The following is a 20,338-nucleotide window of genomic DNA, read 5'->3' as shown; positions in this document are numbered from 1 at the left end:
AAACGTGAGCACGAGCGGCATCTTAATACAATCTTCGGGACTGTAGACGTGGAGCCAGCGCCCCTAAACCGCGAGTCTGCGGATCTAAATATTTACGGGACTAAAGTGATTTAGTTATACGAAGAGACTTCGCGGTGGTGAATATTCCGCGTTCTTCGCGCGTAAGGACGTCAGTTACAGAAATCGGTCACAGTTGAAGCGTTCCGCCCTCATGTCTCTGCTGTTGAGTCGACACTATTCGCATGTCGTGAAAACATCGTCCGCATACAAGTTAACATGTCCCGGGTGTCAGTCTCCCTATGGCCACGACAGATGCTCTCGAGGTGCCAAGACACCTATTTCGGCTGCGCCCTGGAACGGCTGCATCAGGCCGGAAATGCCGAGTAAGTCTATAGTGAAGCCGGATGCACAGGAAAACTACAACCGTTGACTGACAGACAAGAAGCTCTCAGAACCATTGCTGCAATTCCTGCGCGATGCAGAGCTGCACGATATTTGTAAACAAGCAAGCAAAAAAAAAAAAAAACACAGCCGTGAAATTAAAAGCCGAGTACCAGTTTTTGAACAAGAAAAGAATATTTTCTCGTCGTCTCGCAAGTCAATTTTTTTTTTTTTCGAGTGCTCAAACACAGCAGTTGTTCGACGTGCATCTTATGGCAAAGCTTCAACCTCAGTAAACATTTTTCTTCTCACGAAGAGCGAGTACTGAGGTACAGCATTGCATATATACTTCCCCCACACAAATTTATTGCGCGCGCTGTTCCATTATGTTTTTCCTCTCCTTTCTAACGTCTGTCTACTTGTTGTCTGGAAATAATTGATAAGCGTCAGCGGGGCGACGGAGCTCCTTACGCTGTGCGGAACGATCCACACGCGAACCACGAGTTGCGGCGACCAAGCCGCCGAACACCACGCACATCGTCCGTGACCCGGAGCCGTGTAGGCATTATTCGCTCTTCTTGTCACCGCAATCGACCGACTGCATACAAAGCGCTGGACTCCACGTGACCCATTCAGCATGCTGTCTTTGCGTTGTGCAACTCAGCATTGTGTGGGCGGGTTTGCACAACGTTAGGTGCCAGGAAGTGTCACAATCAGTACGGGGACTATAAAAAAATAATAAGGCCGTTTCAATGCAAAAGAATGAGTGCTGGTACGAGGCAGGCAAGAGCAAAGAAGCATAGCGTACGTAACAGTACAGTTCAGGTATCATTGCTTCAGAGTGTGATTGTGTTTTGAAGGTCGTTTTCCGGGAAGGTTCCCAGAGAATTTATTCCCCGAATAAGAACAAGCACATATATACTTTCCACAAAGAGGCGGCTACGATGGGCGAAGGAGAATACTGCAGCCCTGTCCACTGATATAAGCACGCAAGTGAAAAAAAAAAATCGCAGCCGAACACAAACGCGTTTCCCGATGGACGCTGCTTTTAAAGCACCACAGAACTAGATGTCGATCATGTCTTTTCAGCCACTCTCGCATGCTGCCTGTAGCGTTATCTGCTAAACCTTTATCTGATAACTTCCGATGACCGGCAGAAACAAGTGAACTCTCTAAAGCTGCAGTTCCAGTTACTCCACCGTTCGACGAAGCACCTCAATTTGCATTTAATTGCTTCGACAAAGATTAAAGCTTCTGTAGGACTCCGAGATGACCACGAGCAGTTGCTTTCGTTTTTTGTTTCTTCATTTTTTTTTCTGTTGAGATACGAAATAAGAGGACCTGCGGCTCTACGGTAACGGCCAATTCGTCTCTTAGCAACGCTGTTGCTTAGGTTTGTATCGGTACCCCTCCCTTGGTGGAGTGCGCGATTGTCGTCAAGTAAATTAGATTCAGAAGAACTTCAGTTAGGCCTAGTTTGGTGTTTACTGCATATCATATTGACCGCAAATGAAGACGGGGACAGCGAAAGAGAACCACCCATGTTGTTTTTGTGTTCTCTTCCGCCGTCCCCGGGCGCCTTTATTTGCGGTCAATATGATATGAAGTAAATTAGCTTCTACGATTTTACGGCCATAAGTAGACGTTGTATGGTTCCGCTGGAATCTACCTACTCTAAATATTAGGCAACAATTAACGGCCGCGATACTTCTGTCGGAAGCTAATGGAGTGGAGGGGAGAAGAAAAATCTGGAAACGAAAATCAATTCGTGGCCCTTCGCCACGCGCGCGGCCCACTTCGCTTGAGGCCAAAAATACTTCTATGCTTCCGGGACTATTTTTGGCCATATCCAGACGTCAAAGAAAGACGTCTCCATGATGGAAGGGTAAAATTGCGTCGCCTAATTTACGGGCGCTATCATTTCACAGACACTCTATATACTGCCTCCCACAGGTCCATCGTAACAACTGAGTTTTTGGCCGCGTGTGTGTGTGTGAAAACATTTATTGTAATGAGGTCCGGAGGCTCGACTTCTTAAGCCAAGGCGGGCCGCTCCCACGTTGGCGCTGTCAGGCCAAGCCTTTCAGCGACATCATGGGTCCTCTGGACGGTCCTTAATTGGTCCTGAAACGAGGTTGGGGAGAGTCGCGGGACACCCCGCCAGCATATGTCTGATTCCAATGATGCCATTACAATCGTTGCAGTCCATCTTAATCTCCCTCTCTGGATATATTTTATTAATGGTGTACGGTGTGGGATATGTACCTGTTTGCAATAAACGCAGTGAGACTGCCTGAGCTCTGTTCAGTTTTGAATGTGGCAATGGGAATTGCCTGCGTCCTAAATAGTAGTGTTTGGTAATGGCATTGTATGTTATTAAATGATCTCTAGATTCCCTGGCTTGATGGTGAACGGCTCGGTTGTGACTGTCACGGTTAGCAAGTCCTCGTGCTAAGTCACGAGCAACCTCATTGAGGTTTATCCGAGTCTCGTCCACTTTCCCCATATGTGCAGGAAACCATCGGATTTCAGTTCTCATAATCCCAATGTTTTCAAAAAGTTTAGCTGCTACACCAGCTACGTAGCCTTTGTCAAAACAGATTATAGCGGATTTCGAATCACCGTAAATGCAGGCCCACTTATTACTCCTGATGGCTAGAGCAATTGCCACTCGTTCCGCCACCATGGTGTCCTTGGTAAAAATTGTGATAACATCTTGCACCTTCCCTTGATAATTTGAGACAATGGCCGCGTGCCGACAATGTTTTAATTCAACAAAGGTGCCACGCATATTGCACAGATGCCGGCATGAATCGACGTAAAAAAAAACTATTTGATTATAGATTTACCATGCGAGGCGCGTATTACACTTAGGAGGCAAAACGCTGCAGTAGTTTTCAGATTTGCATATGAAATCGAGAAACTGCGTGATCATTCCGAAGCTATTACAGGAAGTAATCGCTCGGTTAATTAAACGAGCGTACTGATTGATATACGCGAATTGGCATCTTTCAGCGCAACATAGTGTGTCATTTCCGGACGCGGTTATAAATAACTACGTGTAATGCAAAGGGCATGCGTGACGTCTCTCTTGACAATCGACGACAGATTGGCGCTTACGCGACCATTCAGTTGCATTTCACGTGCATATATACACCACGTTACGGAGTATAGTAGAAGAAAGTACAGCCGCTTTGCAAGCAGCAGCTCTAATGAGAGTGCGCCGGCTAAAGCTTCATTAGGGCCGTCATCTGTTCGCCGGGTGCGAGAAAGTGGGTCGCCTGCGCGCACCCAGAGCGGCAGCGCAGGGACCCGCGCAGACTAACGAATTCGTGCACTACAGCGACCATCAGCGGCGACTCAATACACGAATGTGCGTAATAAGCGGAAAAGCCTGACGCGCAGCTTTCGCAAATGGCAGTCACGTGGGCGACGGCAGCAGTTACTATGACTAGTACACGGAAGGCACCTCATTAAATGTTACCGTCGACTGACAAGCGTGGAATTTTTTTTATGTATATTCTTCGTTGTACGCTTCCAGTCAGCGTTGACAACAAGCTTGGCGTGAGAAGCAACAGAGTAGGCAATACGCAAGCAACATTGAATCGGACCGCTCAGAGCAGTGCCGTGAAGCCCTACCTCGTCGTCGGACGCGTGACCACGACGGTTGGCTTGGAAGAAGAGGAGCCAGGGAGCAGGGGCTCTCCACTGCTGGGGTCCTCCCTCATGGCGTGCGTAATCCGTTAAGGGCGGGACAGTAGTAGGGTGCGTGGCGCTGCTCGGAGAGCGATCACACAATGGGCGCGAGCACTTCTCTCTTCAGCGCAGCGACGGAGTCCGACGCGCTTCTCCTAGGCACTCCTCCTCGGCGGTCAAACGCGCGCTTTCAAAGCGAAACGTAAACGGCGAAACCAAAGTTTGGAAAACGACTCGTAGTGCGTTTGTATATCAACACCGGGCAAGGCACTCTGCCGTATCAACTTCGCCGTGACGCCGCGCGCAAGCGTTTTGAACGCCCCGCCGTCAAGTCAGTCTTCTTCTGGGTCTCGCTACTGCAGCAGCCGGAGGCGCCGATAAACGCACGTGACCAGGAGTCCGCGACGTGCCTGCTTTCAGAAGGCAGCAGCAGTGCTTCTTGGCACAACGGCGTCGGCAATCAGATGTCGAGCTCACGTTTCAACTGGGTCGCGGCACGCACGCTGCGTCCAGAGATGCCCTGCCTCGTGAAGCGGTGGCGGCAGCAGCAGTGCAACACTGCCTGGGCGCCCGCGTTGGCGAGGCGCTGCCGGCGAGAACTGGGTGCACCGACGGGCAGAAAAGGAGGCCTCCGGATCACAACCGGGGGCGAGGAGGAGGTGTCGCCCTCTCTTCTAGCACGGAGTGCGTTCAACTGGGCGCGCAGCGGGGTCCGGTCGCCAGCGACCAGGCACGCCGGTGGCAGTGGCGGCGGTGCACGTGGGTCCGGTGTCGGCAGCAGGACCGCCCTAGCTCTGCTCCTCGCTGCACTGCGGGAGAGCCCCCTCTCGACGGCACAAGGGAAGGGGCGCGGAGAGCGTGACGGCAGACGTGCGCTTGCGATTCAAGGAGCTTCCGGCCAAGCAGGCGCATATCAGTCCCGCCGTTCACTGAGGAGGCGATGCGGAAGCGCAGCCGGAGGAATGAATGATGGCCGGTGTCGTGCGGCGAGATAGCCGACTCGGGGAGAACGGAGACTGAAAAAGGCGCCGGACAAAATCTCGCGAATCCGCTTCGGTGTTAGCGCATTCACTCACACGGACGCCGATTGTTGTTGCGCGGTTCTCGTAGAGCCACAGAAACTGGGAAACACACCACCAAACGGAAGTCAGTGCGCGGCAAACGCGTGTGCCAAATTCACACGCACGGCGCGCGAGCTACAACTGGTACGAAAACGAGGCTAGCGAGCAGCAGCACGGGCTGCGGGCTCGGTCACAGACTCGGAGGCCCTCTTTTCGCAGCGTCGTTTAGGCTGCTCTCTTTCGTTGAGTAGGGCGACCTATAGTCGACCCTCCAAACCACACTCAAGTGATGACAGTGCCACCCGGAGCTCGACGGAACCGTGCTGTCGCGCTCACGCGAGTCTATACTGCCGTGTCACGACGACGTTGAGAGAGGCCGCCGGTGTCACTGGCTCTACCTCTCTGAGCGCGCACGTCACGCCAACGGTGCGCGCAGCTTTTGCCGCTGCTGCGCTGGCTCGAGCGTAGCCGCGAAACCAGAGTTTCAGAGCGAGCCGGAACCACGCGCCGAGCGCACGCAGCTCGGCGGCAGGCGCTCCTGCAGGCGCGACGGGCACGCCGCCGCCGCTGTTGCACACAGTGGAGAGCAAGGCAGCGACTGGGTTGAGGGGCGCTCGGTCCTGATTTCAGGTTTTCCCGCAAGACGCCGTCCGAAGATGATGTGGACTGCGGTGGTGGTGCCTCGCCGGGGGTGCAAAAGCGGCACGAAAGTTGGGGGAGCCCGTCCCGGCCCTCTCCGCCGACACAGCCGCGCGCGTCTGGCGCCGCTAGACTTGGCTGCCGCAGCCGCTGGTGAGAGGCTTCGAGACCGGCTGGCTGTGCCGCCTCTCCGCTCCCCGTCTTTCTCTCAACACGCGGGAGAGCTGCCGAGGCTGCCGCCAGCAACACGATCGGGTGACCTCCTCACCGCTGGCGGCAGCGCATCGAGCGAAATCCCACAGCCGTTTCGGATAAAAGTGGCAGGGAAAGGAAGAGAGCGGGGTAATAGAGTGTGAGAGAAGATAAAAAGAAGGAGTGAGAAACGTTCGGTGCGGAAGCCTCGCGCTTTTATTTGCCCCCACTTGTGCTTGTCCCCTCTTTTTATTATTGTTATAATTTAACGTAAGCCGGCCTTTATGAGAGAGCTGCCCCCGAAGAAGTCTGCTAGATTGCTAGCCCATGGCACATGTACGCCAAGAGGCAACTTATACGGCCACCGTGGTGGTGGAATTAAATCTCATCAAAGAGGCATTGGCGAGCGGGGTGCGTGAGAGAGGAGATCGCCCCGCTCGGCCGGGGTCCCAGATATACGGTGTGACGCAACTGCCTTCTCGGTAGAAGAGCGGCAGCGGAATAGAAATCGGCATTGCCGCGTACGAATCAGAGAATAAATAAAAGAAAGAAAAAGACGTCGGCCGGGAAAGCAAGCGCACGGGGCGAGATGCGATCCGACGGGTTCAGATTTCACCCGAAGAAAGGGGAAGGGGGTTCACGGGCAGTCTCTCTCTCCTACTTCTCGGCGTTCAACCCCGACGGACAGCAGATTGCGCTTACGCGCATACGTTTCTTCCCTTCGCTACACCACCTCCCTTTCACGGAGAAGACTGCTCCTCCGAAATTACTTTTGGTACGTTTTTGCCTTCCGATAGTCGACCGTGCCCGGTCAACTACCGTTTCGCCCTACCCTCGTATCTCAACCATCGCCCCTTGTTTCGCAAGCCCGCGGCGCCCAAGTGCAGAGAGGCCTTAGAGATTGGGGCTTTCATTCATACATCAGCGGGTTCATTCACGCATTGCCTCGACATGGTACCACCTGCTGCTCGTTCGCTCTCGTCGCCTGGTTCAAATGATAACGCTTTACCACGTTATGAATTTGTTTATACTACTAGCCTCTGCGACCTTGTACGAGTGCACATTGGCGGAAACAACCGCCCTGTGCAGAATCAGTCCTCTCGGCAAGGCCTCGTTGGTATACAAGCCGCCGCATACACATAACCGCAAACTGAATTCACAAGAGAGAAGCAAGCGCAGAATAATTTGGCGGCCAACGTACATGGAATTGACCCATCGATACATCAGGTCACTGAAACGCTGGCCAGGACCTTCGCTTAACAGACGGTACCATTGGCGCTTTCTGTACCAATATTTTCTGCGCACGATATCACCTCTTGAGAGGGTATACGCAGCACTGCATACACGTATGAGGAACACGCCTGTCGGCAAGCGTCAAGCACACCCGCAGTGTCACGAAGTTGGCAGGCACCTCGATTATATGGAGGCGGCGTGGCGATCGCTAAGGCTTCCGGCGTATATGCCGCGGAGAAATGCGCGGCGTCGACCGCTCAAGCGAATTATCCGAACTTCACGCGCGACAGTTCGAAATCAAACACATTTCAGTTCGAGACGTCTCAAAGGCGCGCTACGAACGAACAGAATTATGACGGGCTGGGACAGGAAAATGAGTTGTCGATGATGATGATGATGATGAGGAGGAGGAGGAGGAGGAGGAAGTTCTTCGGAGATTAAGCCTATATGCAGCCTATGACGTTGCTCACCAACCATTCTTTTTTTTATGATTATTATTTTCATTTGGAATGCGCGAAAAGAGCGTGGCCTCTTACAAAATCTTCGGCGCACTTATTTTTGTACACTCTTCGCTCTAACGTTCCCAAAGACCCGAATATCCAAAACTGTGTGCGCCGAAGCCCACGTGGTTGCTACTGAACGGTTGCAATTGAATTTATACATACATTGACGTTTTTCTGCCGCATACTCCTACATCGCGTAAAACCCCTCCACCGCGAGGAGAAAAGGGAAGAGGGGAGAGAAGTGGCGGGTGAGCTGCCAAAGATAAGAGGCCGTTCCGCGACCCCGGAGCGGAATCAAAATCGCACTGCCCGCGCCGTTGACGCGGAACTACAAGGCCAACGTCGGTTATCGTTACCTCCACGCGCCGAAAGCGTCGACACACAACGCACTCCGCGTACGCCGCAGTCTTGAGTGCCGCAATTTCAAGCATCGCAAAACGCGCTGCAGGGGCCGTAGTACTCTACGCCCGTCGATCATTCCCGGAGGTATATTCACGATACCGTGCGTCGTGGAGCCAAGCGCGGCGCCTCGCTGGAGTGACGGGAATCGTCTCAATACACCCGCGTATTTGCGACGTGAGAATAGCACCAGCGGGAGGATGCCACTCGTGCAGTCGTATTCACTTCAGCTGGCTTAGCTAATTGGCGTGTACTAAATGTGCGATATCGCTGAAAGCGACCGATAAAAAACGCGGTCTCTTAGCTATGCGAGACGTCTGTACAACGACACATAGCAAGTGGAAGCGAAGCAGAAAGGTCAGTTCTGTTGTCAACGCCAACGCTCATCCACGACTGCGAGCGTAACTGCGCTGAGCGAATTGCCGTATACGTCAGGGGAAAAAAAAAGGAAGCGCACGCACACAAGCACGAGACTATGGAATGTCACGGTGATCCACTGTTGTCATCGCGCAGCCGTTTGATCGAAAAGGTGCCAACGAGCAGCAGCAAGCAGCAGTTGTGAGTGCCTTTGACTTAAGGGTCGCAGTATCACTTGCTGTAGCGTATACGAAATTCTGTTCAGCGACGCCCCACGACAGACAGGAAAACGCGACATCGGCGTTTAAAAGACACGCACAGCAAGTTTACTCTTAATGGAGATGTCTCGCGTCGCGCGATGACTTCGAGAAGGAAGGAGGAAGAGGAGGAGAAACATTTATTTAAAAAAAAAAAATGAAGGAAGATATCACACAGTTTAAGCTATTTTGCACACATGCGCTGTGCGAGTGAGATGGTATGATAATATATAAGGTGCAGCTAGACGTGTGTGTGTGTGTGTGTATATATATATATATATATATATATATATATATATATATATATATATATATATATATATATATATATATATAGCCTTCATCGTGCAGGATACGGCGAATTTGGTGACGCGGCAAATCGAGAACAGCGAGCTGTTGTTGTTGTTGTTGCTGTTGTTTTTTCAGGACGAGGAACGAAATGTGACGCCTGAAGAATATGTCAGTGTCTCAGGCATGCGCATGCATGACGAATATACTGGAACTATTGCAATAATCTCCTTTGTACCGAAACAGGACCTGTCGCTGTTATCTCCTGAGATCGTGGCCGTGCGGTCGATTCCAGACCACAGCCGACATAGGCGACAGTGTAGAACAAAGTAAAATTACTCCGACGTTCTGAATATTTCGACGAGTGCTTAAAGGGACACTAAAGCGAAACAATAATTCAGTTTAGACTAATGAAGCATTGTTTGAGAACCCTGCAGGCAGTCATTTAAAAAAAAATAGTTTGATTATTAGATGCGAAAACGAAGGTCGAAGTATAAGTATTTGAATTTCGCGTCAAAACCTCAGCGCCTGTACGTCAGCGTGACGTCAGGGATTCCAAAGTATGTTTTCGTATTTGGGCCGCGTCGATTGAGTAAAGGTTCCCGAAACTTGCCATGTTTATTATTTGGTTCCTTTAGAACATGATGTAGTCAATCTGTACCACTATATATAATTAGTAGGCCCTAGAAGATTCCATCAATATTCAAGACGTCACAGCACCCAAGTGCGGGAACACAAGTAGGCGTCGCCACCCGTATTTCGTTCTTGCGCTTTTTCTTGCTTACCAAACGCCTTATCGTTCTAAGGGTGGTGTTTCTGGTGTTGTAGAACGGTAATTTACTGATGCAGAAGAAATCATTTTTCCTTTTAGTGTCCCTTTAAGAGCGCCCTGACAGACGAAATTAGTTGCTGACCACGCAACATTCCTCGCAGATAAGATGGACGTAAAAATCAATCAATCAATCAATCAATCAATCAATCAATCAATCAATCAATCAATCCTGAACTAAAAGCAAAAGCAGAAGCGAATGCGCGTCACGAAAATTTCAAACACTCCGGCCCGAGGCACATCGGTCCGGCTGCCAAGCTCGGCCAGCACCCGCGCATCCCGAAACAGCGGATGCCGCCGCCTGCGGTGGCGAAACCCGCCACGCGCGCCGCGTGGAGGAGGGCGTCGAAGAACGGGTTATCGCCACCCGACGGCGCCGACGCGGTCTCGCCGACGACGACGCCGCCGTCGCGGGGAGAGCGGCGCTGCGCAAGCGAGGCGAGGGAGGAGCCCGACACGCACCTCATCGCGTCTGCGCCGAAAGTCGGGAAGAGGACGTCGAGCCGCACAAGGTGCACGGCATGAAAGAGGCGACGCCGGGCCGAGATTGCGCTGGACGTGCGTTCCATGTAGTGCTCAATGCTTGGCTCTCGCTACTCCGATACGTATACGATGCGTGAGAATCGTGCGGACCCCTGGAAACAACCGAGACGGAGCAAGCCGTGCGTAAGCTATGTACCGACGTGAACGAAAAATTGCGGCAGAACCCACCTCGAGATACTGTCGACGTTAAGTGCGATTATCATTCAAGAAAATTAGCGGCAAACCGTGTTGCTAAGGGCACATCTACAATCCGCAGTGGGGGAAATACAGGCGGCTAAGAGTGTTACTCGCGCTAATACCCGCGTGCCCCACATGCACCAGCACCGACCGCAGCGTCTGCACCTTCGGACGCTGTACAAGGAAAGCTGCACAAACGCGGCCTCCCAACTGCAGTTGCTTTGTCCAGCTGGCACTGTATAGAATGAAAGTGCAGCACACCTGACTTGACGTGAACCACACGTCGCCATTGCATAGGGGCCTCTTTAGGGCGCACAAAACACTTACTCATTGAAGAGCGGGCGCCTCACCATCGGACTTGTACCTGTGGGGCGCGCTCGCATGCAGCATTGCAGGGCGCCGCGAATGAGCTTACGCAGACCGAAAAGTGGCCGGAGTGTCCAAAGAATGCAAGTCGCAAATTAAAGTGGGCACAGGAGAAACTACGCGAGCTGGATGGCGCGTGCTTCCGCTCGAGGCGCGTTCTTACGTGATAAGCCTGTTATGAAGACCTCCTCCAGCTTCACCTGCGTGGTGTCGGCGACCATTTGACCCCATCATAATCGCGATGCTTGCTTGGCACAATACAAAGCAATCACGTGTAAGCAGCAGCAGCAGCAGCGCTGCCATCGCGAACATAAGTTACCGGGACAGGTTTCGAACCCTTTCGGACTTTCCTGGCCAGGGCTGCTGTTTCGCCGAATAGCTCACAAGAAGCACCGACAGCACTGCCATCGTCGCTGCCCTTACAGGTGTCCTTGCTGCTGGCCTTGTTTTTGATAGCGCTTTAAGTGCGCGAAGCGGCGCCCTAAATACACTTGTTTATTTTCTAAGCAAGACGGGCGAGCGACCGGGCAAAGTTCCGACACGTTTCGCAGGTTGTTCCGGCACAGAACGATCTAAAGTGCACGACGGTATACGACTCCGCGCGACGGATGGCGCAAGCGCAACCGGCGACCACTGGCTGTAAGACCAACCGGGCCGACAATCGCCTCGCTGCACGCGTGACCACCGGTGCGCAGCGGTGTCACAATCGCAGGACCCTCGATGCCTCCGCGGTTCGACCCCCGGCAGACGAAGAGAATAAGAGGGAGGCGAGAGGAAACCAGAGCGCTTCGCCGCGGCCTCCACTCAACCAGCGACACGCGGTCCTTTCACCCGTTTGTTGCGGCAACAGCAGCCGCCGCGGCAGACCGAGACGAAATAGAATGACAAAGAAAATGGGACGAGACCGGGATGAACGCTCGCCCAGAATGGCTGGCAACCAATGCGCATATACTGTACGTGCGTGCGCCCACTGTGTAGCCATCCTTAACTGATATATCTGCTCCGGTTAACCACAGCGGCCCCAGCGGCGACGGCAAGAAGCAGGCGATCGATCGTGGAAAGCGAGCTCCACGTTGTTTTTTTCTTTCCTTTGCTTTATTTTGTCCCCAGGTATTATAGCGACAAGGAGGAGCGCCGACGCGGTCAACGTCGGTATATTTATATATATATATATAGGTAAGCACGCGCAGAAAGAACGCCATCGCAATAAGGTCAAAGCATACTTACGCAAAATCCCTCTGCGGGAGTGCCGCCAGGGGACGAAACCAGAGACAGGACACCGTGGGAAGAAAGGACAAGGTCGAGGTGACCCTCAAACGCAGCGCCGCGGATTGCTTGTCTCCAGGCGCAAGCCCGAGCCCTTTCAACGCCCTGTACTCAGCTCCTATATATGACTTCGCTGCTTTTCCCGGTTCCTCGTTCAATACAAAGAAAGAAAGTAGAAAAGAAAGAAGGAGACTATTTACAGTTAGGACATACAGCTTCATTCAATAGAACAAGTCTCCTCATATTCTAATCTTTCTATTGTATTAGTCCGCGTGATCCCCGTACAGATACACACGGCCGGCGTGTCTTGCGCATTTAAGAGAAGCCCGATCAAACGAAACGTTTCCGAGGAAACAATCTAACATTCTCGAGTCGTTATCGAACTAAGAGAAGGAACACAATTGCATATAACAAAATGAGCGGATGTCGCAGAGACAACGCCGCTGAGAGGCGTCCAACTTAGAAACGTGGCTCACGAAGGATGTGATCAAATTTCTCGCGCGTAAACGTGACCAAACAACTTGCACACACCACTGAGCAACGCCAAGGGCAAGGCGGCGCACACCTGGCTCCATTTACTAAGAAGCAGAATGTTCGGAGACTCCAAAACGCCGCCCTAAATGTTTGAATCACACCGGTGGTGGTCTCGATAGTTCTCGTACACATGTGATTGCAAGTTATATTTAGTATTTGCAATGTGGTTCACGGATCTACTTGTCTGAAGCCTCTTTGTGTGTCATATATCTAATGTCCTAATAAACTAAAACATGGAAAGCAAGAAAGGCCGAGAAAGATGCTAAGTAGTGCATCGAGATCTAAGTCAAAGCCAAAGTATTTTATTTATGCATCAAAACAGTTGCCAGGAGGCAGACGTAAAGGCAATTAATGGCTGACAGAGTGTCAGCCCCCTTCTCCCCACTCCCCAAACACATCACCCAACATCACTGTAATAGTTGCTACATTGCCTGTCGACAAAACTTTCAACATAAATCAGTGGAAAGCACTGGCAACAATGCATCAAAAGAAGAACTTTGGACAAGACTAATCTATATCGCGAGAAATGCACAACTATGAACGAATGACATTTGTGTCATGAAGTACAGGAAAATCGACCAAAACAAAGAAACAGGAACAATAACAAACTAAACTCACATCTGAACCAACATTTCGTGCTCACTTAACACCCCGAGAGAAAAAACGAAAAAACATTTCCAAATTGTGTGCCAAGAAAGTATCTGCGTATGTTCTTTTTAAATGCTTGCGCTGAGGCACTTTCTGTAACAAAGGTTATAGCTGTTTCGTGTCTATTCAAGAAGTCAGGAATCGGGTATGATAATTTTTGTGAACCGTACTTAGTGCTAATCTTTTCTTTGTTATAAGTGATATTCCGGAGGTTGTACGGGTGTTCCTTATGGACGCATTTTTCTACAGAACAATCATGAATTCTGTTTCATTCGAGTGTATTAACTAAGGAGGCGACATTCGTCATTCGCGGGGTGCATAACAGATGGCGCTCACTTAAGTTCGTCTACGTGAGCCTGAAATGGCGATTGACGTACAGGATCGCGTACGTAAGCTGCATGGCGTGCAAGGGATACCGGCACTTGCCGGGGCAGGTCACTTCAATCGCAGTTTTATGCAAGTTGACTTGTGTTATCATTTTATTTTTGCTCGCTGCAGGAAATCAGCGGTTATTGGCTTATACTTCGTTGCTTACAGAAAGGTTACAGAGCCACAAGGCAGTCAGAAGCAAACGAAGCTTCCGTAAACTATTACAATGAGTTCCTTCCGTCAATAAAACCGTAAGAGGAGATTATATTTTAGTTGAAGCAGATAGACGGCCGCCAAGCTGTATTTATTGCCAGCTTCTACCGGTGAAGCGGCGAACAAGGATATACCTAGGAGGGCGCTTAAATGAACGCCTCGGAATAAGGCTAAAGCGTACTCGGTGTTCAAAGCATATATCCTGTCGGTGTCAACTAAGACACGTTATTATTTATGCATTCCGAAGCCCCACCTGCACAAACAGCGAAAGGGCAACAGCGCATATGCGCTCAGCCTTACAGATGCTAGCGTACCACTCCCGCTGTGCTGTCGCGGTCACCACTCCTGCTGTGTGACACCTGCGCATGCGCGTTGTAGATGAGCAAGGGTGCGCTATGCTGACATGTTGCGCACACGACAGGGTTCGCAACAAGGCCAGGTTCAAACGCTGTGCTCAATATTTCTAACCTCCACGCTTCGGAACGTATCGCCCACTCGTTATACTGCGATTTATGACCAAAAATTTTGAGGTGAGGAGTTCTCATGTGGCTACTTAAATTTTCTGGAGTGAAGGTGTAAGCAACTCCTTGAGTCGACGAGAGGCGCTCGAGGAACAGCTTCGAGTGAAGGACCGTTTATCAATTTGGGACTTTGAGGACACGGCAATGGTGAACACACAGTAAGGGCTCTTGTTATAACCCGAGCACAATTTGGTATAGCGTTAGAGCATTCCATACTGCAGCACGAGCGAAATTAACATGCTCTTATCGCAAGTTCCGCCCGCCATGGCGGAGCCATGTGCTTTTCTATTTTTCTTTCTTTACTTTCCTGAAAATAAGAGCACCGTAATCGGTCCCTATATATCACTAGTGAGCCGAACCGTAAAAAAAGCGACAGAGAGCAGAGAGCAAAGTAGTGACGATGATGTGCGATGTTTTAGTGCGCCAGGACTGGCTACTGGAGAGAGGAACTGCCGGGCCCGAGTACTGCTGACTACCTTTGAAAGCAGAGTGCCATGGCCAAACCGCAGTGCGAGAGGTGCGGTGTTCTTGTCATAACGGACATTGGTCCTCGCAATGAAGAAGTCGACCATATTACGGAGGGGGTCGATTGGGTAGGACAGAAAAGCGAGATAATGGTATACGGCTACCATGGCGAGTGTGCCACGTGGCCAAGAGATGCTGCACATTTGTAAAGCTCAGCCTGCGCTCATGTCCAAATGAATAGCGTCACGAAATCCTGATTCAAAGTGTTCGTCACGCTAAGTATGAGTCAGAAAATCCTTGAAAGTAGTTCCTCTGCCCGCGCCCATCCGATGAAGGCCAAACTTTATTGTTTTGTACTTGGCACCGAATCATGCGCCGGTCACGTGCGCTGTATGTCCGCGTACTTGCGACTTTTATATGCGCGGGCAACGTTGCCGGGTTCAGCCTTTGCTTACTCTCGAACGAAGTGTTACATTCATTTAAGGATAAACAATCAAGCCGGCGCTGTCAACGTCCATGACGTCACTGGGAGCTGGTGGGGAACTTTCAAGATGGAGTCGCCACCCGTCTTCCCGTTTTTGAGTTCTCTATGGCTTACCGCCCCTCAGATCACGGTTAGACTAACCTATCGAATTCCAGAACTGCTATTTGTCTACCAGCAGACCTTAAATTAATATGTCTCATTAGCGTCCCTCTAACAACGCTACCTTCTCTTGTCCGAGAAGACGAAAGATTCATTAGTCAGCACACTGACAGCCCCCCGTCAACCCCCCGTACACTGCATAGTTTTAAACACTGATATTCATGCACCATATATAACCAGCCTGAGAGAACCAGGAGAAAGAAGAAAAAAACGTATCTTTGGCCGGACTGCTCTCTCTCTCTTCTTAAAGTAAACGGGGTATACGAAACGACAGCAAAGGTCAAGGAGTTCTTCGATAGAGATGTATGAGTGTATTTATTTTACTCGTTACTACTACTACTAAACTACTACTAAACAGAAGGTTAACGCACTGTCTATTAAAATTAAATTATGGGGTTTTACGTGCCAAAACCACTTTCTGATTATGAGGCACGCCGTAGTGGAGGACTCCGGAAATTTTGACTACCTGGGGTTCTTTAACGTGCACCTAAATCTAAGTACACGGGTGTTTTCGCATTTCGCCCCCATCGAAATGCGGCCGCCGTGGCCGGGATTCGATCCCGCGACCTCGTGCTCAGCAGCCCAACGCACTGTCTATGACAAAAGTCAGCAGGACAGGGCATACCTCAAAGGGGCCGGACATGTAGCCCAACATGGGCACGCAACGTGGTATTTGGCAACGACCGACACTGTGTCGTGACGCTTATACTGACTGCGGCCAAAAGGTGGGCGACAGTGCAGCTTTTTCGTGAACCCCACGCATGACCCGTAGACATTAGACGCCGTATATCTCTACGGTATGAAAGTTGGACCGTATACGTTGGCGACAGTTTCCCGAATCGTTTCGCGTGTCCTTCACGGTGATCCTACGACATCTCGTCGTTTTCTATCGAGCGTATGCACGACACGGATAGACGAATACTGGGGTGTTTTCTAACCTTTGATATTATCTCATCGCTTCCTCTATCGAAACCAGTTTTGCGTTAATGAGCTGCAGAGGCTGTATGACGCGCGCGCTTTGTTACGACAATGTCACAATCATCCGACCAAGCTTCAGGCGGTACTGCTGTCACCACTGTGTATCTACGTGCGACATCACGACAACAACAACGTCGACAAAGGAAGAGTCATCCGAAATGTCAGCTCGTCTACCGATCGCTCGACGAAAACGCAGCTGCTCCGCTGTGCCGTGGAAAGAGCGATAGCGAAACCATACGGAACAAGCGCCAGGCACGCGTACCGCGCTCAGTACGCGCCGCGGTAGTGTTTCACGCTGCACTTCAGCGCCAAACGGAGGGATGCAAAGAAAGGGAAAGACAGCACTGACTATCACCTGGGTAGGTTATAGGGTGCCGGGTTTTGGCGTCGAGGCGACCTATGGGATAGACAATCACTGCCTTCCATTTCTTTACGTGCCGTCTCTTTGCGCCGTCTCGTGAATGCATCAACAAACACCGACTGGCGCGACTTTCAATACGGTGTACCCGAAAGCCCTGGTGACGAGCGCATGGAGCGTATAACCTGACGCTGAAGAAACAAAGGAGAAGTGCCGATTTGTGGTTCCCTATCACGGGGACGTAACTTTCTACACAACGACGCAATGTCATTCTTATTCGTCTCAGGTGCACGGCATGAATTTATAAGCTGCTGCTGTTTGTGTCGACCTTGGACTAAACCACCAACCCCTAGAGCAATAAATGTGGTTCTGTATTAACACGGTATAGCATTCAAATTCGCTGGGAGGTCCGGCATCGCTACCAGGCTTTACGCAAGGTTCTATTAATATTTATGTGCACTTGACGTCACAAGTTGGTCCTCAGATGCGCTTTACTTAAAAAAAGAAAGAAAAAAAAGAATTTAGCACTGGCCCGTAACTGTCAAAGCGTACACAGCCGGACTGCTTACTTTAAAATATTTTTGTTCCTTTTGTGTGAAGGCAAAACTGACACAGAGCTGCACTATTGCTGTCTCTATGCCTCAGGAAATCAGTAGCGTCGGGGCCAGTGCAGAAGTAAAGCGGCATACTTCAATGCCGCTGCTTCTTGTTTAAAAAAGAAATGCGCCTTTAGAACGCCCACTGGGACGCGAATAAATTTATTATTCTTATCGTTCTTATTGTTACTGATCGTAAGCATACGTGTAATCATCATCAACATCAATAACCCTCTGAATGTCGAACTCCCCCCCTATGGAAAAAATCCTGGAGTCGCACCTGATCGTACTTGTTTCTACGAGCCAGTTTCAGTTCCAGCACACAGGAGGTACATGCATCAGGAGCTCAAGATGCAGTAAAGCTGTTTGACATGGTGCGAATGTGCTTGCGATTTTTTTTTAATATATCATATTCAGGAGACGCTGGCATCTTTAGACGGCACCGGCTACTCATAGAACAAGTGAATACTAAATATGACATCACAAGCCGCCACTTAACAAAAGAAAGGTAACAACGAAGAAGTCGGACGCTCCGGCGACGTCAATACACTAAAACTGTTCACCGCAAAAATCACATCAAAAACAAATTTGAAAATGAGGTCATCTCACATAAATGTAGAAGAGACGACTCACCAAACATTAGAACAGAAAGTCAGCTCTTGTACAATAAATACAAATCACAACACATGTCATATAAGACACCCCAGAACGTAAAGTCAGCTGTCATACACTAAATACAGAAATCACTAAGTCACGTGACAGCCATTCGAATGGTTATGGGCACAGCAAGGAATAGAAACTGCGATAGAAAATTTCCAACAATATTACTCCATTTTTTTTTTCAACTTTCTTTTTACCGAAGCCCTGGTCTGATCGCCAAGAATAATTCAGTCCTCCGCTAGGCACTCCCAAATGCAAAAATCTCAGCTGCCGCAATCGGTGTATATGAAGTTCGCATTTGTGCAAGTCGCCGCTGCGAAAAACGCACCATAAGATCGCGCCAAGTGTGATCACTGACACGCAAGCGCCAGCCAGATAAAAGGCACGCAGCACGCTCTGCTTCTTATTTTGATGGGCCACAGCACCACATGGAGCCCTATTGCTACATGACGTCAGCAAATTTTGTCTATGTTATGACGTCACGATAACATCGATGACGCAATTCTCGCATTTTCATACTAACTGTACAGCCTCAACTTAAAATGCGTCTTTCCCAACTTCCGTGCCTGCTAAGTGTAACTCTTGTAGGTGTGAGAATTGTGATTTAGAGTTTCTCAAAGCTTGTGTACGTAGCTTGGCCCGCCTTAGACAAGATAATCGTAACACACACACACAGCTCAGTGTACGCGTACCCACGTAATACCTGCATGTGTGTGTGCGTGAATGGTCACTTTCCGTTCTACAAAAACAAACAATTGACACAACCTAAATCTGACTTCATTGTGGAAGCCAATTCCCCAAATACACTTCTGGAAACAGAGGGTAATCTTCCGTCAAAGCGTAAGTCAGAAGAGAGAGCACTGTCGAAATGGCCAGCTCGGCGTGAGATGCGTAGTTTTCCAGGCACTGACGTCACGCACACAAGCCCGATGCCGACACCGTCACCACGTGACCATCACTCGGCTTTTCGTCATTCAGCGCGGCGATGGAGAGGAATCGGAGAAAGGGCAAGAGAAGCGGGTTTGCGGCACAGGCCAGCACAGTGGCGCCGCGTGGGCCGCATTTCAGCCAACCACACTGGAAGGGCTTGCGAGCCCGCCCAGCAGATGTCGCGCGACAAGCTCCCCCGCTCCACGTCCGCTAGGGTAGGCCTCGATGCCCTCCTCGCCCGCCGCTCCGGCTGGCGAGGAGGACATCGAGGCACGCTATCCTCCGCCTATCCTCCGCCGAGAGCACCCAGAGCAGTGGAGAAGGGAGGGTAGGCGCGACTTTCGTCGATTCCCGATGGGACGAGAGTTGCCTGCGCGAACGCTCTTTCTCCGCGGACGACAGCTGCAGGGAGCTATCAGAGGAGCCACCCGAACAAGTCGTCGGATTGCTCATCGCATCGGTAAAATACATCGCGTCACTAGTTTCGCACAACCTTTCTCATTCGTGATTAGGCTGCGAACAACGTCACAAATCTCCGCAGGAACTATTCTTTGCCTTCAGCAACGTGCGCCCCTCATTTGTCGAAAGAAGACGACGAGGAAATGAATTGTTGTTGGTCCTGGCCGGAGGAGAGTGTCTTTCGATAGAAATTCACATCCCTCTCCATAACTTTGGAATAGTACGAATGCAATGCCGGGATGTCAATATCGAACTTAAAGAAGCAGCGATCTTCTTTCAGGCGGTGAGACTGAATTCATTTTTCATCGGAGCACGCTGACATTAGGTGTAGGCAAATGAGTGTACTGTGCTTCAACATCTCATACAGTAACAACTTACGGAGGGGAAAAAAAAATCCAGCCAGCTTTCACAACTTTGCGCACACTCCTCCTATAAGCTCGCTTTACCACTGAATGACGCTGCGCAGCAGTGGAGCCCCACACTGCGTACAGCGACTAATAGCGCGGCCCGTTCGCTACACTTCGCGTGTGCACATCCTATTGCTGCTGACCACGCGTGCACAACTTACGCGTTCTGAGGCATCGACAGCCTCGCTTCTGCGGCTGGTTTGCCCCACAAAGGTTCCCAGTCGCGTCCCCAGCGTCGAGAAGTCGCAGGCAGGAAGGAAATAAACGGTGGCTCAAAGGTTCAGGAACACACGTGAGTGGTACCCACACTGGTGTCCAAACCCCAGATGCGGCGAAGCGCTTCGTAAAAAAAAAAGAAAAAAAAGAAGAA

At 50.6% G+C, this 20,338-nt stretch overlaps 1 protein-coding gene across 10 annotated transcripts in view; it reads right to left on the bottom strand.

The window, feature by feature from the left end:
- Positions 1-20,338, bottom strand: part of Ndae1 (Na[+]-driven anion exchanger 1) — a 248,863-nt gene that overhangs the window by 138,034 nt on the left and 90,491 nt on the right. For 2 of the 10 annotated variants that reach the window (XM_065453186.1, XM_065453185.1), the window contains exon 1: positions 4,021-5,915. The exons of 4 other annotated variants lie outside the window; for them this stretch is intronic. In XM_065453186.1, coding sequence (XP_065309258.1) covers positions 4,021-4,109 — 89 coding nt within the window. In that variant the 5' untranslated portion in view covers positions 4,110-5,915. Of the gene's footprint in view, positions 1-4,020; positions 5,917-20,338 lie in introns of those variants that run through there. 4 more of the 10 variants (XM_070531642.1, XM_065453175.1, XM_065453178.1 and 1 more) reach the window with 4 other exon arrangements.

This window comes from Dermacentor albipictus, chromosome 1 (genome assembly GCF_038994185.2).
Source record: "Dermacentor albipictus isolate Rhodes 1998 colony chromosome 1, USDA_Dalb.pri_finalv2, whole genome shotgun sequence".
NCBI lineage: Eukaryota > Metazoa > Arthropoda > Arachnida > Ixodida > Ixodidae > Dermacentor > Dermacentor albipictus.
The sequence above is the reverse complement of the archived record's forward strand: the minus strand, read 5'-3'. Positions and strand labels throughout refer to the sequence as shown.